Raw genomic sequence first — 13,142 nt, forward strand, 5'->3', positions numbered from 1 at the left:
TATGGGGCTTTTTCAGGACCCCAGGGTGCTTGCCAGGGTGCGGACCAAGGTGGAAAGGGGCAGTGCCCATCCAGGGGCCTGGGCCAAATGAGAGGTCATCCCACCCACCCTGTCAACAGCTTCTTCCAACACCATCTACTGAAAGCAGGACAGCCCAACTCAGGAGCAAGCCATCCACTTCCAATCCAAATGGCGTTTCAGTAGCATTTTTAAAGAGCTGAATAGAGATGCCAACTGAACTGGAATGACAGTGAAAAGTGCCAGGTTCAGTACATTTCCAAAATGTTCATTTGCATCTTCCTGAAACCTCATTTCCTTGCTGCCATCTGTGGAACAGGGTAACGTAGGAGACTTCTGAGTGGCTGGGAGGCAGCTTCGGGTTGTCCATGGCAACACAACCTCAGGGAAAGTGCTGGGCGGTGAATGTGTGGGAGCCAAGATGATGCTGTTAGCTGTTCCGGCTGGGATGTGTCAGTATGCTCTGTGCATATATGGCTCAGGAAAAACACCCTTATTAGCCTCTGCAGCTATCTCAAGGCAGAGTCCTGTTCCTCTCAGGGAAGGGACTTGGCTGGCAAACAGAGTTACTGCTGAGAATTACTGAATATAGTGCCAGTCTCTCTCCACCACATTGTTTTTCAAGTTTGCTCTGCTAGAAAGCCTATCTGGACTGAATTTATGAAAGCCAAAAACAGCCTGCCCTTGGAATTCCTATGCCTGCTTCTCCAACTTGTCCAATTGTCTCCTAATTTCTCTCTTCCTCTACTTATTTGGTTGTTCTTATATGTCTATCTTACTTTCTCAGAGAGACTTCTTAAAATTAAAAGTCCCCAAAGGACAGGAATCAGGTTTCTTTCAACACAGCATTCGGCTATAATGCTTCTGTGACATTTGGAAGCAATATAATAAAACAGTTTGGAGCGCAGGGCGTCAGGCCAGTCATCCTAGGCTTAAACCTCAACTCAGCCATTTACTAATTGTGCTTTAAAGATGGGTCACAAATTCTGTGATACTTCTACACTCAGACATGGAACTTAATACCTCTCCCCTTGAGTGTGGGCTAGACTTAGTGACTTGTATCTAGCAAATAAAAGACAGAAGTGATGGGACATGGATTTTGACATTAGGTTAAAAAAAGACTACAGCTTCTGTGTTAGGTGTGCGCACTCATTTTCCTGCTCTAGAATCACTCTCTCTGGAAGAAAGCCAGCATGTCATGAGCAGCTTATGGAGAGGCCCACATGGCAAGAAGCAGGCCTGCCAGCAACCACATGAGTGAGTTTAGAATCAGATCCTCCCCAAACAAGCCTTGAAATAACTGCACCCTGACCAACAGCTTGACTGTATGACCCTGGACCAAAAGGACCCAGCTAAGCCACGCCAGGATTCCTGCCCATAGAAACTGTGAGATGATAGATGTTTACTGTGTTAAGCCATCAGAGTTAGGGTAATTTGTAATGCAGAAATAGATAACTAATGCATAATGAGTGGGTGACAGAACCCAAGGTCCAACTTCCTCATCTGCAAAATGGGGATAATTACAGTTATGAAAATCCTATGAGATACAAATATAAGTCACTTAGCCCAGTGGCTGGCACATGATAAGTGCTCAGTAATTGGTATCTGCTGTTATCATTATTGTGGGGATTACTATCATGTAGTGATTAAAAGCCCAGGCTTTGAGTCAGCCAGACCTGGATTCAAGTCCTCACACTGCCACTTAAGAGCTGTAAAACCCTGGGCAAGTCACTCAGTCTTACTCAATCTCACTGAATCTTGGTTTTCTCCAACATTAAAGCCTCCAGAGTTGTAATAAAGACAAAATGAGATAATGGGCATTAAGTACTTAGGCTAACAACGCAAAGAAGTTGCTCAGTAATTAGTATTTAAATAATACTACTTGTATTATCAATACCTTCAGTGATGAAGACCAGGACAATGACCCAGAGAAGAAGATGCAAAGTACAAATTATTCTAAGTGGTCACCAGAGGATGTAAACCAGTTTTCTCCTGCAGTCACCTGAACCAGTTTCTGGATGTTCACTCTCACAGACAATTCGCATTTTACCTTGGAGACACAGCTCCTGTCAGCTCCTGCAGAAAGCTTTCCTTAACTCCTTACCCCTCTCTGTGCTCCCAGAGTGTTTTGCCTGTACCCCTATGGGGGCGTTTACTCACTCCATTGTAATTGTCCTTTCACAGCTGTTTCCCCTCCTTCTGGTCTGTGAGTCCCCTGGAGAAGAGACCAGTTCATATCAGCCTTCGTGAATCCAGTACTTACCCCAGTGCCTGGCAATTAGTGGTTTCTCTACGGAAGTATGTTGGATGAGTGAATTAAAAAGTAATGAATCGGCCAGGCACAGTGGCTCACGCCTGTAATCCAGCACTTTGGGAGGCTGAGGAGGGCGGATCACCAGAGGTCAGGAGTTCGAGACCAGCCTGACCAACATAGTGAAACCTCATCTCTACTAAAAATACAAAAAACGTAACTGGGCGTGGTGGCAGGCACCTGTAATCCCAGCTACTTGGGAGGCTGAGGCAGGAGAATCGCTTGAACCCAGGAGTCAGAGGTTGCAGTGAGCCAAGGTCGTGCCATTGCACTCCAGCCTGGGCAACAAGAGCAAAACTCCATCTCAAAGAAAAGTAATGAATTAATGCATACATGATTGTTTATAGCTGGATTTCAGATTTTGAATGAAAGAAAGAAAGAAAGGAAAGAAAAAGAAAAGAAAAGGAAAAACAAAGAGCTTTACAACCCTTCTAATCCTCTAGAAACAACAATTGGATTCATTCTAATCTGGACTTGTAGGCTTGAATCAAACTAGGGTCAACCTACATTAGTGATCAAAGGAGGATATAAAGTAGGATATAAATCCTCACTAAAGCCATGTGAAAACACAGGTATGAATGCTGATAAGCCCATCAGGAAAAAATGAGGGGTAATATAAATGGTCAGTATTAAGTATTAATAAATAATGAGGTTATTTCATTTTTAAAAATGTATTTCTTTAATTGAGGTCATGTGCCAAGGACACAGATGAGTAACGCCTGCTGCCATGGAAGCTACAGTTGCGTTGAGGAGCTAACACTCTAGAAGAGAGCCCAAAATGCGTGCCTGAAGCATCAGTCTGGGCTACTCAGTAATCTTCTGAAACTACTGTCCTTGTTGTTCAGAAAGCAATGAAGCCATCACCAACCTGACCTCTCCCCCATTAAATAACCTTTCTAACCAATCACATTTCTACATATCAGCAATAAACAATTAGAAATTGGAATTTCAAAAGAAAACATTTACAATAGCATCTAAAACTATAAAATACCCAGGGATATATCTAACAAAAGACACATAAGACCCATAAACTGAAAACTATACAACACTGATGAGAGAAATTAAAAAAGACCTGCATAAATGGAGTAATACTGTGTTCATGGATCTAAAGATTTAATATTATTAAGATGGTAGTTCCCCCATTTGATCTAGAGATTTAATACCATTCCAAGCAGAACCCCTACAAGCTTTTTTGTAGATAGACAAGTTGATTCTGAAATTTAATGGAAATGCAAAGGACCCAGATTCACAAAAACAACACTGAAGAACAAAACCAGAGGACTCATACTACCTAATTTCAAGACTTACTAGAAAGGTAATAATCAAGGCCACATGGTATTGGTGTAAAGGTAGACAAATAGATAAAATGGAACAGAAGAGAGCCCGGAAATAGATGAACACATATACAGTCAATTATTTATAACAAAAGTAACAGGGTAATTCAATGGAGAACAGAAAATCTTCCCAATAAATGGTGTGGAACAACTGGACATTCATATGCAAAACAAATGAGTCTTAGACTCTCACCTCATGCACCATATTAAAACCAAAAAAAATTTCTCAAAATGGATCCATAGGCCTAAATGTAAAACCTAAAACTACTAGAAGAAAGTATAGGAGAAAATCTGTGACTTCAAATTAGGCAAAGATTTTTTTAGATAGAACACAAAATAAACCATAACAGAAAAAAAAATTGAAAAACTTAAAACTTATGCTCTTCCAAGTACAGTACAGCCACCATGGAAAACAGTGTGGAACTTGCTCAAAAAAAATAAAAATAGAACTACCATATAATCCAGCAATCCCATTATTGGGTATATATCCAAAGGAAATGAAATCAGTATGTCAGAGCAATACCTACTCTCATGTTCACTGCAGCATTAGTTGCAATAGCCAAGATGTGGAATCAAGCTAAATGTCCATCAACAGATGACTGCATAAAGAAACTGTGGTATACATACTTAGTAGAATACTCGTTAGCCTTAAAAAAGAAGGAAATCCTGTCATCGGTGACAATATGGATGAACCTGGAGGATATTACATTAAGTGAAATAAGCAGGGCACAAAAGGACAAATAACGTACAATCTCATTCATACGCGGAATCTAAAAAAGTTAAACCCATAGAAGCAGAGAATAGAACGGTGGTTACCAAGGGATGGGGAAGGGGTTGGCCGGGAAGATGTTGATCAAAGGATACGAAATTTCAGTGAGATGGGAGAAATACCTTTAAGAGATTTATAGTACAACATGGTGACTATAGTTAATAACAATGTATTATATTCTTGAAAATAGTTAAGAGAATAGATTTTGGCCAGGCGTGGTGTCTCAAGCCTGTAATCCCAGCACTTTGGGAGGCCGAGACGGGCAGATCACGAGGTCAGGAGATTGAGACCATCCTGGCTAACACGGTGAAACCCCATCTCTACTAAAAAAACTAGCTGGGTGAGGTGGCGGGCGCCTGTAGTCCCAGCTACTCGGGAGGCTGAGGCAGGAGAAGGGCATAAACCCGGGAGGCGGAGCTTGCAGCGAGCTGAGATCTGGCCACTGCACTCCAGCCTGGGCAACAGAGCAAGACTCCGTCTCAAAAAAAAAAAAAAAAGAGTATAGATTTTAAGTGTTCTCACCACAAAAACAAAATAAGTATATGAGGTAATACATATGTTAATTAGCTAAATTTAGCCATTCCACAATGTAACTATATTTCAAAACCTCATGTTGTACATGATAAATGCATATAACTTTTGTCAATTAAAAAATTAATTAGTTAAAAAACTATCTTCCAAAGATACTGCTAAGAAAATGAAAATATAAGGCACGGGTTGGGAGAAAATATTTACACAATATATATCTTATTAAAGACTTGTATCCAGAATATATAAAGAACATTTACAACTCAATAAGAAAATAATAACCCAACTTTTCAAATGGGCAAAAGATTTTAACAGACACTTTACCAAAGAAGAAATATGGGTGGCAAATAAGCACATGAGAAAATCTTAACCGCATAGCGATTAGAGAGATGCATATTAAAACCATAGTGATATACCACCACATACCTACTAGAATGGCTAAAATTTTTTAAAATAGATAATGTCAAGTAGTAGCAGGACTGCAGAATAACTGAAACTCATATATTGCTGGTGGAAATGCATAATAGTACAGTCATTTTAAAAAACAATTTATCAATTTCTTATAAAGTTAAACATATACTTACCATATAACCCAGCAATCCTACTCCTAGGTATTTACCCAAGAGAAATTAAAACATATGTCCACACAAAGATCTGTAAGTGAAATCACAGCAGCTTTATTTGTAACAGCCAAAAACTGGATATCCAAATGTCCACCAACTGGTGAATGAATAAATTATGGTCCATCCATACAATGGAACATTACTTAGTGATAAAAAGGAATGAGCTCCTGATACATGCAACAACGGGGATGAATCTCAAATGCACTATGGTAAGAAAAAGAAGCCAAGCTCAAAGGACTACATACAGCATGATTCCATTTATATGACACTCTAGAAAAGGCAAAACCGTAGGGACAGAAATCAGATCAGTAGTTGTCAGAGGCTGGGGGTAGAAGAAGAGGATTGACTACAAAGCAGCACATGGAAACTTTTTGTAGTGATTAAAATATTCTATGTTTTGATTGGGATGGTGGTTACATGATGGTGCATTTGTAAAATCTTATCACATATCTCTAAAAAGTGTGAGTTTTACTGCATATAAATTATTATACCTCAACTAATCTAAAAGAAATCTCTTTAAACCGCTACCAAAACCTCAAAGCTGTTTCTCAGGAAGCAGTTTGGTGTAAAAAGAAAAGCATGGATTTTGGAGTGAGACAGACCAAACCCCAGCACTGCACTTAGCCAGTACTTAACTGGGCAAATTTCTTAACCTCTCTGAGTAATCTCAGTGAAGTGGGGATATGAATAGTACAGACCTATTACTGTGATGATTTATTAAGACAATACACGATCTGATAATCCCTAAGTAATCATTTCCCTCAGCATACCCCATTCATTCTTCAAGCCCTCAGTGGGGATCCCCTCACTAATTTAAGTGCTCAAACAATGGTGATGAGAGTATAGTTTAAGAAGCAGGTTAGATAACATAACCTTAAATCATTTAAGGATTGAATACAGGAGAACAATGAGACAAACAGCAGTGATGTCTTCTTTATTTCTTTCTTTAACAGATTCTAAGGAAGTCATGGTTTCAGTTGCCTGCAGAAGGCCCAGGAATCTAAATGTCTTCATTCAGAAAATAAATGTTTCTTAAGGAGTAGGGTAGACAGAAGGATGGCTTTGACCTCCTGAAACAAGGGGTAGACTCTTTCTCAACTACAGATTCAATCCCTAGGATGAAACAGGGGTGATGGTGGAGCAGCTCTCAGCATGCTTCGTCTAGGCTCAGGCACAAACTGGGCTTTAATTTTCAAACTATCTTTTTATGGGTATATGTGGTAAGAGCTAGACATGGAGTCCAGAAAAGGAGAAGTCACTAGGTATGGTTTCTACACAAAAAAGCTGGGCCAGCACTGAACCATTCCCTTAGCTCCAAGCTACACTCCTCAGGCAAAGATGTCATTCATCTGATATTATAGAGGATGAGAACCACAGCTTCCAAAGGGAAATGTCACAGACGGAACACCAGCTGAAAACCCAGGGAAGTAAAAATGCTAAATAAAAAGCAGTGCAGTTAGAATCAACATGCTCAAGACATGAAGCTTGTGGAAACTTAGATCATAATAAAGATAGTATTCAAACCAATGGGGGAAAAGGGGAATTAATGAATAAAATAACCTTGAGACAACTGGCTCATCATTTGCAGTACAAATAACACTGAATCCCTGCCCTCACTCCTTACACACACAAAATAATTTTAAGTGCATCAAAGATTCAAATGTAAAACAAAAATTATAAAGGTACTTGAAGAAAACATGGGGACATTCTTTAAATCATTTCAGAGTAAAGAAAATATTTCTAAACATGACACAAAACCCAAGCTATAAAGCAAAAGATAGATCAATTTGACTCCTTAAAAACTGGGGTTTTTTGGACTAAAAAATTACTATAAGCAAGAGACAAACTGCAAACTAAGAAAAAACATATTTGAAATATATACATTCAAAGGCCTAACCTCTTTAATGTGCAAAGAACCTTTAAAAACTATAAATAAGGCCAGGCACAGTGGCTCACACCTATAATTCCAGCATTTTGGGAGGCCAACGTGGGTGGATTGCTTGAGCTCAGGAGTTCGAGACCAGCCTAGGCAACATGGCAAAAACCTGTCTCTACAAAAAAATTAAAAGAAAAAAAATTAGCTGGGTGTGGTGGCACACACCTACAGTCCCAGCTACTCGGGAGGCTGAGGTAGGAGGATCGCTTGAGCTTGGAAGGTTGAAGCTGAAGTGAGCTGAGATCACTCCACTGCACTCTGGCCTGGGTACAAGACCAAGACTCTGCCTCAAGAAGAAAACAAAGGAATAAAAAATATTAATAAAAAATATACAATCTAACAGAAAAATGAGCTAGGGACATGAACAGAATTCTCCAAAATAGAAATACAACTGCCAATAACCATATGAAACCAAGATGAATCTCACTCCCAATGAAAGAAATATGAACTCAAACCTGATGCCATCTTTTAAAGGATACAATTAAAAAAAAAAAAAAAGGAAATTACTGCAAAGCCCATCAGTAGAGGACTGTCTATAATATGTACATAATAGTGCATAAAATTAAGTACCAGGTACTATTACAATTTAAACGCTGATTTCACCTATATGATAATATTAAAAGCAGTCTACACCACATGGCTGCATGGGGGGCAAATATTTCAATCTGTGTAGCGATACACTGTACATTTGTATCTATCTGTGAAAAAGTGCACAGAGACATGTCTGAAAGAAAACTTTCCAAATAATAGCAGATTTCTTACCCTAGGAGACATTTCAAGGGACTTTTACTTAATTTCAAAATTGTAGTATCCTTTTAATAATCTACAATAAGCACATATGTCTATAATTAAAGAAAGCTAAGTTATTTTCAGTTTGAAAAATATTGAAGAAGTTTCTATGCAATATTCCAAAAAACAAAACAAAAGGCATCAACCTGCAGTAAGACCAATGTCCAGCCAGACCAAGGCCTTGCCTTGCAGCTATGCCTTCTTCTAACCCACACTAGGCAACATGAGGCCAGCAGGCAAGTATGCACTCTCAGGTTTACGAAGGTGAAGCCAGGTGCAGGATGGTATGGGTTCAGAAAACAGGTATGGAGAGTGATAAAGACTCAGTTCAAATGCTGATTCTACCACATTAGCTGTGTTGACCTTGGGCAAATAAATTAACTTCTCTGAACCTCAGTTTCCTCCTTTATAAAACTAGGATAACTATCTTTACGTTGTAGAGTTGTTGAAAAGATTAAATAAGATACTCAAGTGATAATCTCAGCACTCAATAAAGGTTAGCTGCTTGTATTATTATCTGGGACACTGAGACATTTGTTCACATTGAAACCAATATATTCCCCATGATCCAAGGTCATGGAGCAGAGGGGAAAGAAGGTCCTGCAAACCTCAGAGAATTCCAACACCTGGTCTTGGAAAACAACATGCTTCTCCAGCCACTGTGAAACCTTCCTGGAAGAAGCAGGCAGGGAGGATGGCAGCCAGCTGGAAAGAGGAGGAGGAGGAGGACAAAGCAAGAGCCTAAATAATTTCCTGGTGCTGCCTACTGTGTCATCAATGAGACAGCAAGACCCACTCCTCTCCTCCCACCTTTCCTCTTGGGTTGACTGATTCCTTCCCCCAGACATCAGCATGTTAGACTCCTAGAACGACTACTTTGGTGCCAAGCCAGACAGAACTTTAGGGATCAAGTGGAGCATCGTTCATTCTGTAGATAAGGAGCCTGAGGATCAGAGAGGAAAGGAGACTTGCAGGGAACCAAAGCAGCCAGCACACACCATAAACTCTAGATCTCTAGATCATGGGGTCCCCTCCTATGTCTTCCTTCCCTTTCCCTGGTTGCTCCCTCACAAACTCTCATTTCTCCCATTTCCTTCCTCTGCTTCATGACCTGTCGAACTCCTCAATTCGACAGGGTCCTTTTCTCAGAACCCCTTTTCTTCCCTCTGGCAGCCCTAATTGTCCTTTTTGTCCTTCCCTGAAGTGGGGGAAAGAAACAGACTAGGACTATTCTAACTCAAAGAATGGCCTAGAAAGAGGAATACTATGGCCATCACTAAGTGAAACCAACATAGCCATTCCTCTGCTTCCAACAGAAATAGAGCACAAGCCATGGTGTGAAATGAGAAGTCAGGGTGGGGGTGAGAGAGAGCTCTGAGTTATTCTCAAACCTCCCTGATGACACTGGAGGTTACCTTGAAACTCTTAGGAAAGGAAGACCCCAGAAGAGAGAGGTACCAGCAGATTCAAGAGGAACCAGCAGACTCCATCTCCTAGGTTGTAAATGCAACCCAGATGCAGGGCAGCCATGGGTGAGGAAAGACTTGGAGGCAGGAGTGGAAGGCCACTTTCCCAGGGCACACTCCTGACTCTTGGCGGTTACTGGGCTGGGGCTTACCTTGGGAAGGCTGACTGGAGTCCTGGGCTTGGTCCTTGGGTTCTTAATCAATAGCCTCTGATCCAGAGGGAGCAGATGGTATTTCATGGCCTCAATGAGGAAGTCTTTACAGGTGTTGTTATTCTTTATCAAAGTTTCTTCTTCAACCGTCTAGAGGTAATAATCCACAGGTGATCCTGGAGCAGAGCTTAGCCACATTTCCCAAGCTTTCACCCTGGGCTCAGTCATTCCTGCACTCCCACACTCATTCACTCCTTCACCACATCATCTCAGAAGCCAAAGAGTTACAACTTACTGCTTACCTCCTGAATTTTAAGAACACAGTGGGATAAGGGATCAAGCTCTGGCATTAGACCAGATCTACTACTTAACATCTCTGATCCTCAGTTTCCTCATCTGTAAAATGGGCATATTAAAGGTATCTACAACCTGACTAGTTTTGTTTGTTTTGAGGCTTAAATGAGTTTATGCAAAACAAAAGACAAGTAGCCATGCTGAAAGCCTCTAACCACATTTCTCCTGATTTGAATGCATTATAATGTTTAGGGCAAACAGATATCTGAGAGGAGGAGTGAGGGGAAAGAGGAAAGGGTGTGGGAGCCATCAGCCAACCTTTGGAGGCATTGAGTAAAATAAGCTTGTCAAGGAGAAACATTCATATTTGTTGTCTTATAGTGAAGGTCTCAGGACAGAAAATCGGCCAGTGAGGCTCTTTCTAACAGAGTAACAACATCAGAGCAGAAAAATTATCCTGCACAAAGTCCCACCTATTGACCTCACCTAGGACTCCACCTAAGCTGGGGCTCTGACTTCTTCACCTCCTATTCCAGCGCTTAGGACCTAAGCAAGTGCTCAGCAAATGTAAGCCTAAAGGTTTCATGGGCAAGACCAAGCATGAAGCCATTCCGGTGCTCTAACTCTCGAATCTCCACATTTTGGCCCAGGTCAGATCACTGTGTGGTATATCTGGAATGGGCAGTGTGGTCTTCTGAGGCTGCTTTGTGTTAGGAAAGATCAATTCTATTCAACAGCTAACACTGATTGAATGTCTCCTGGCTGGGCAGTCCTGTGCTGGTCCCCAAGAAGAAAACTGATAAACAAGACAAAATTTCTGACCCTGAAGACTTCAAGTCCAGTCAGAGAATGAGAAGGGCCTCCCACTTCAATTATCTCAGCCCTCAAGTCAGTGATGTACAAGGCATGACTGAGCCTCTCCTGGGTCCCAATCTGTCACTAGGAATGAAAGCATGGCCAGGGCCATCACCTGCTGGGCAGCATTGGAGCTGGCAGGGAAAAAACGATTGGCAAGAGAAGACCTATGTGTACCTCTGACCACCTCCCTCCCCAGAGACAGTCCCCAAGAACTGTTTTCCTTGGAAGGTTTTTTTTTCCCCCTCCCAGTAAGGAACTGAGCCAGCTTGAGACAAATCATAAACTTCTAGGGTCAATTACAAAATGAAAAGGGTGGGAGATGATGTCTAAAAACGCTTGGAAGGAAGGAGAAATGCATGAGCAGCTATTTCTCCAGAAGAACTTACTCAGCTTGAATTAAAAGTTCTCTTGGAAAATTAGTGCTTCATGGGTACAAGAGTTTCAACTTTGGGGGTGATGAAAAAGTTTTGATAATCTTTATAGTAATGGTTGTACTGAATTTGAATGTAATGAATGCCTCTAAATTGTACACTTAAAAATGGTTAAAATAACAGTTTATGTTATATATATTTTATCACAATATATTATATATTTAGTACAATATTTTAAATGCTGAGTAAAAGCCTAATAAATGCTACCTTTTGTGAAAGAAAAAAAAAAAAAAAACCTCTCCCAGAAGTCAGGCAGCATTGGTGGAGGTCTGCCCAGGGCTTTCCTTTCCTCCTCCTCCTCCTCCTCCCCAACACCATCAGCCATCCCAGCAATTATACTCATTTGAAGTTTCAAAGTCAAATGAATGTTAATGAAACATCCTCTTCCAGAGGTGTTCACTCTGAGAGACCTGATAAAAGGCATTTCTGAAAAAAGGGCGAAGGGAGGAGGAGTCCCACACAACAGTTCTCATGCCCATTGCCTCCGACCCCCTTCTTTTCCAGACCTAAACTCTACTTTGGCATAATAACCCAAGAACCATTTCCTAATGGTGACATTTAAGTTTCAGTTGTGGATGCCTGATGGGAGTTTGTGACCAAGGGTCTCTAAGGCGCTTTAGCTTTCTCTGGAACCCAGGTCCCCAGGTCGCCAACATTCCCTGTGGAAGCGAGACTATGCTGGAGTCCCGGTGCCTCCTCCACCTCTGGCCAGCTTCCCACAGGACAGTGGGAGGTTTGACTGACATTGGATGCTCAGGCCGGTTCACTCCCTCCGCTTAGGGGACCTTTTCTACAGGAAAGATATGCTGCCACCAGGTGGCAGTGGTACCACCCAAAGTAGCATGCATGCCCCATTTAAGAGCTTGCAAGCATATCCCTCAGCACCTGAGGAGGCTGAAGTAAGGCAATTCAGGGAACATTTCACTGACCCCTCATACCTGCAATCAACAAGTGTTACCAGCAGAGGAGTTTACACATGCTCATGAGGATACTGTGTCACCTGCTACTAAGAATCACTGCAGTGGTCACAAAAACTACAGAGTAAGATCAGTAACATTCACTGAACACTGTATTATAGGCCTTACATGGATTATCTCATTTTATTGTTTATCCCCAAACAATCCTATAAAGCAAGCGCCATTTTTTCCAGATAAGAAAACTGAGGTTTCAAAAGGTTAAGTATGTACCTGGTATTATATGGCTGGAAAGTAACATGAGTTGGTCTGCTGGGCTGCTAGGCTGCTAAACCTCCTCTTTATCCTTGCATCACACCTTCCCTTCCTTCCAGAGACTCCTTGGAGACAGCTGAGGGCTAACCTGCTGTCTCGATGTTTTGTTTTGTTCATATATTTTAAGGTTTATTCTCTGCTTATAAAAGTATCTAATGCCATTTACTATATAAAACAAGTCATGTAATGGGTAAGCAGAAAAGAGCGTATCAATGGTGGCAGCTAGCTTAGTGGAAGAACTATGCACTGCAGAGCCAGACTGACATGGAGTTGAATCCTGAGCCTCCCTAAGGATGGAGACCCCTGATAAATCCCAACCTCCACAAGCCTCAAGGCCTACATGTGTAAAAAAGGAGTTACAATCTTTGCCCCTCAGGGTTATTATAAGGATTAAATGAGAAAAC

The 13,142-nt window shown here is 41.2% G+C and overlaps 1 protein-coding gene across 17 annotated transcripts in view; it reads right to left on the bottom strand.

The window, feature by feature from the left end:
* The window catches only part of KLHL3 (kelch like family member 3), a 272,614-nt gene that overhangs the window by 30,600 nt on the left and 228,872 nt on the right, over nt 1-13,142 (bottom strand). For all 17 annotated transcript variants that reach the window (XR_001903805.3, XM_031666792.1, XM_031666790.1 and 14 more), the window contains one exon: nt 9,927-10,076. Coding sequence is in view for 16 of the 17 variants with exons in the window: in XM_031666792.1 (XP_031522652.1) it covers nt 9,927-10,076 (150 nt within the window). In the remaining variant the exon portion in view is untranslated. The remainder of the gene's footprint in view (nt 1-9,926; nt 10,077-13,142) is intronic.

This window comes from Papio anubis, chromosome 5 (assembly GCF_008728515.1).
Source record: "Papio anubis isolate 15944 chromosome 5, Panubis1.0, whole genome shotgun sequence".
Lineage (NCBI taxonomy): Eukaryota > Metazoa > Chordata > Mammalia > Primates > Cercopithecidae > Papio > Papio anubis.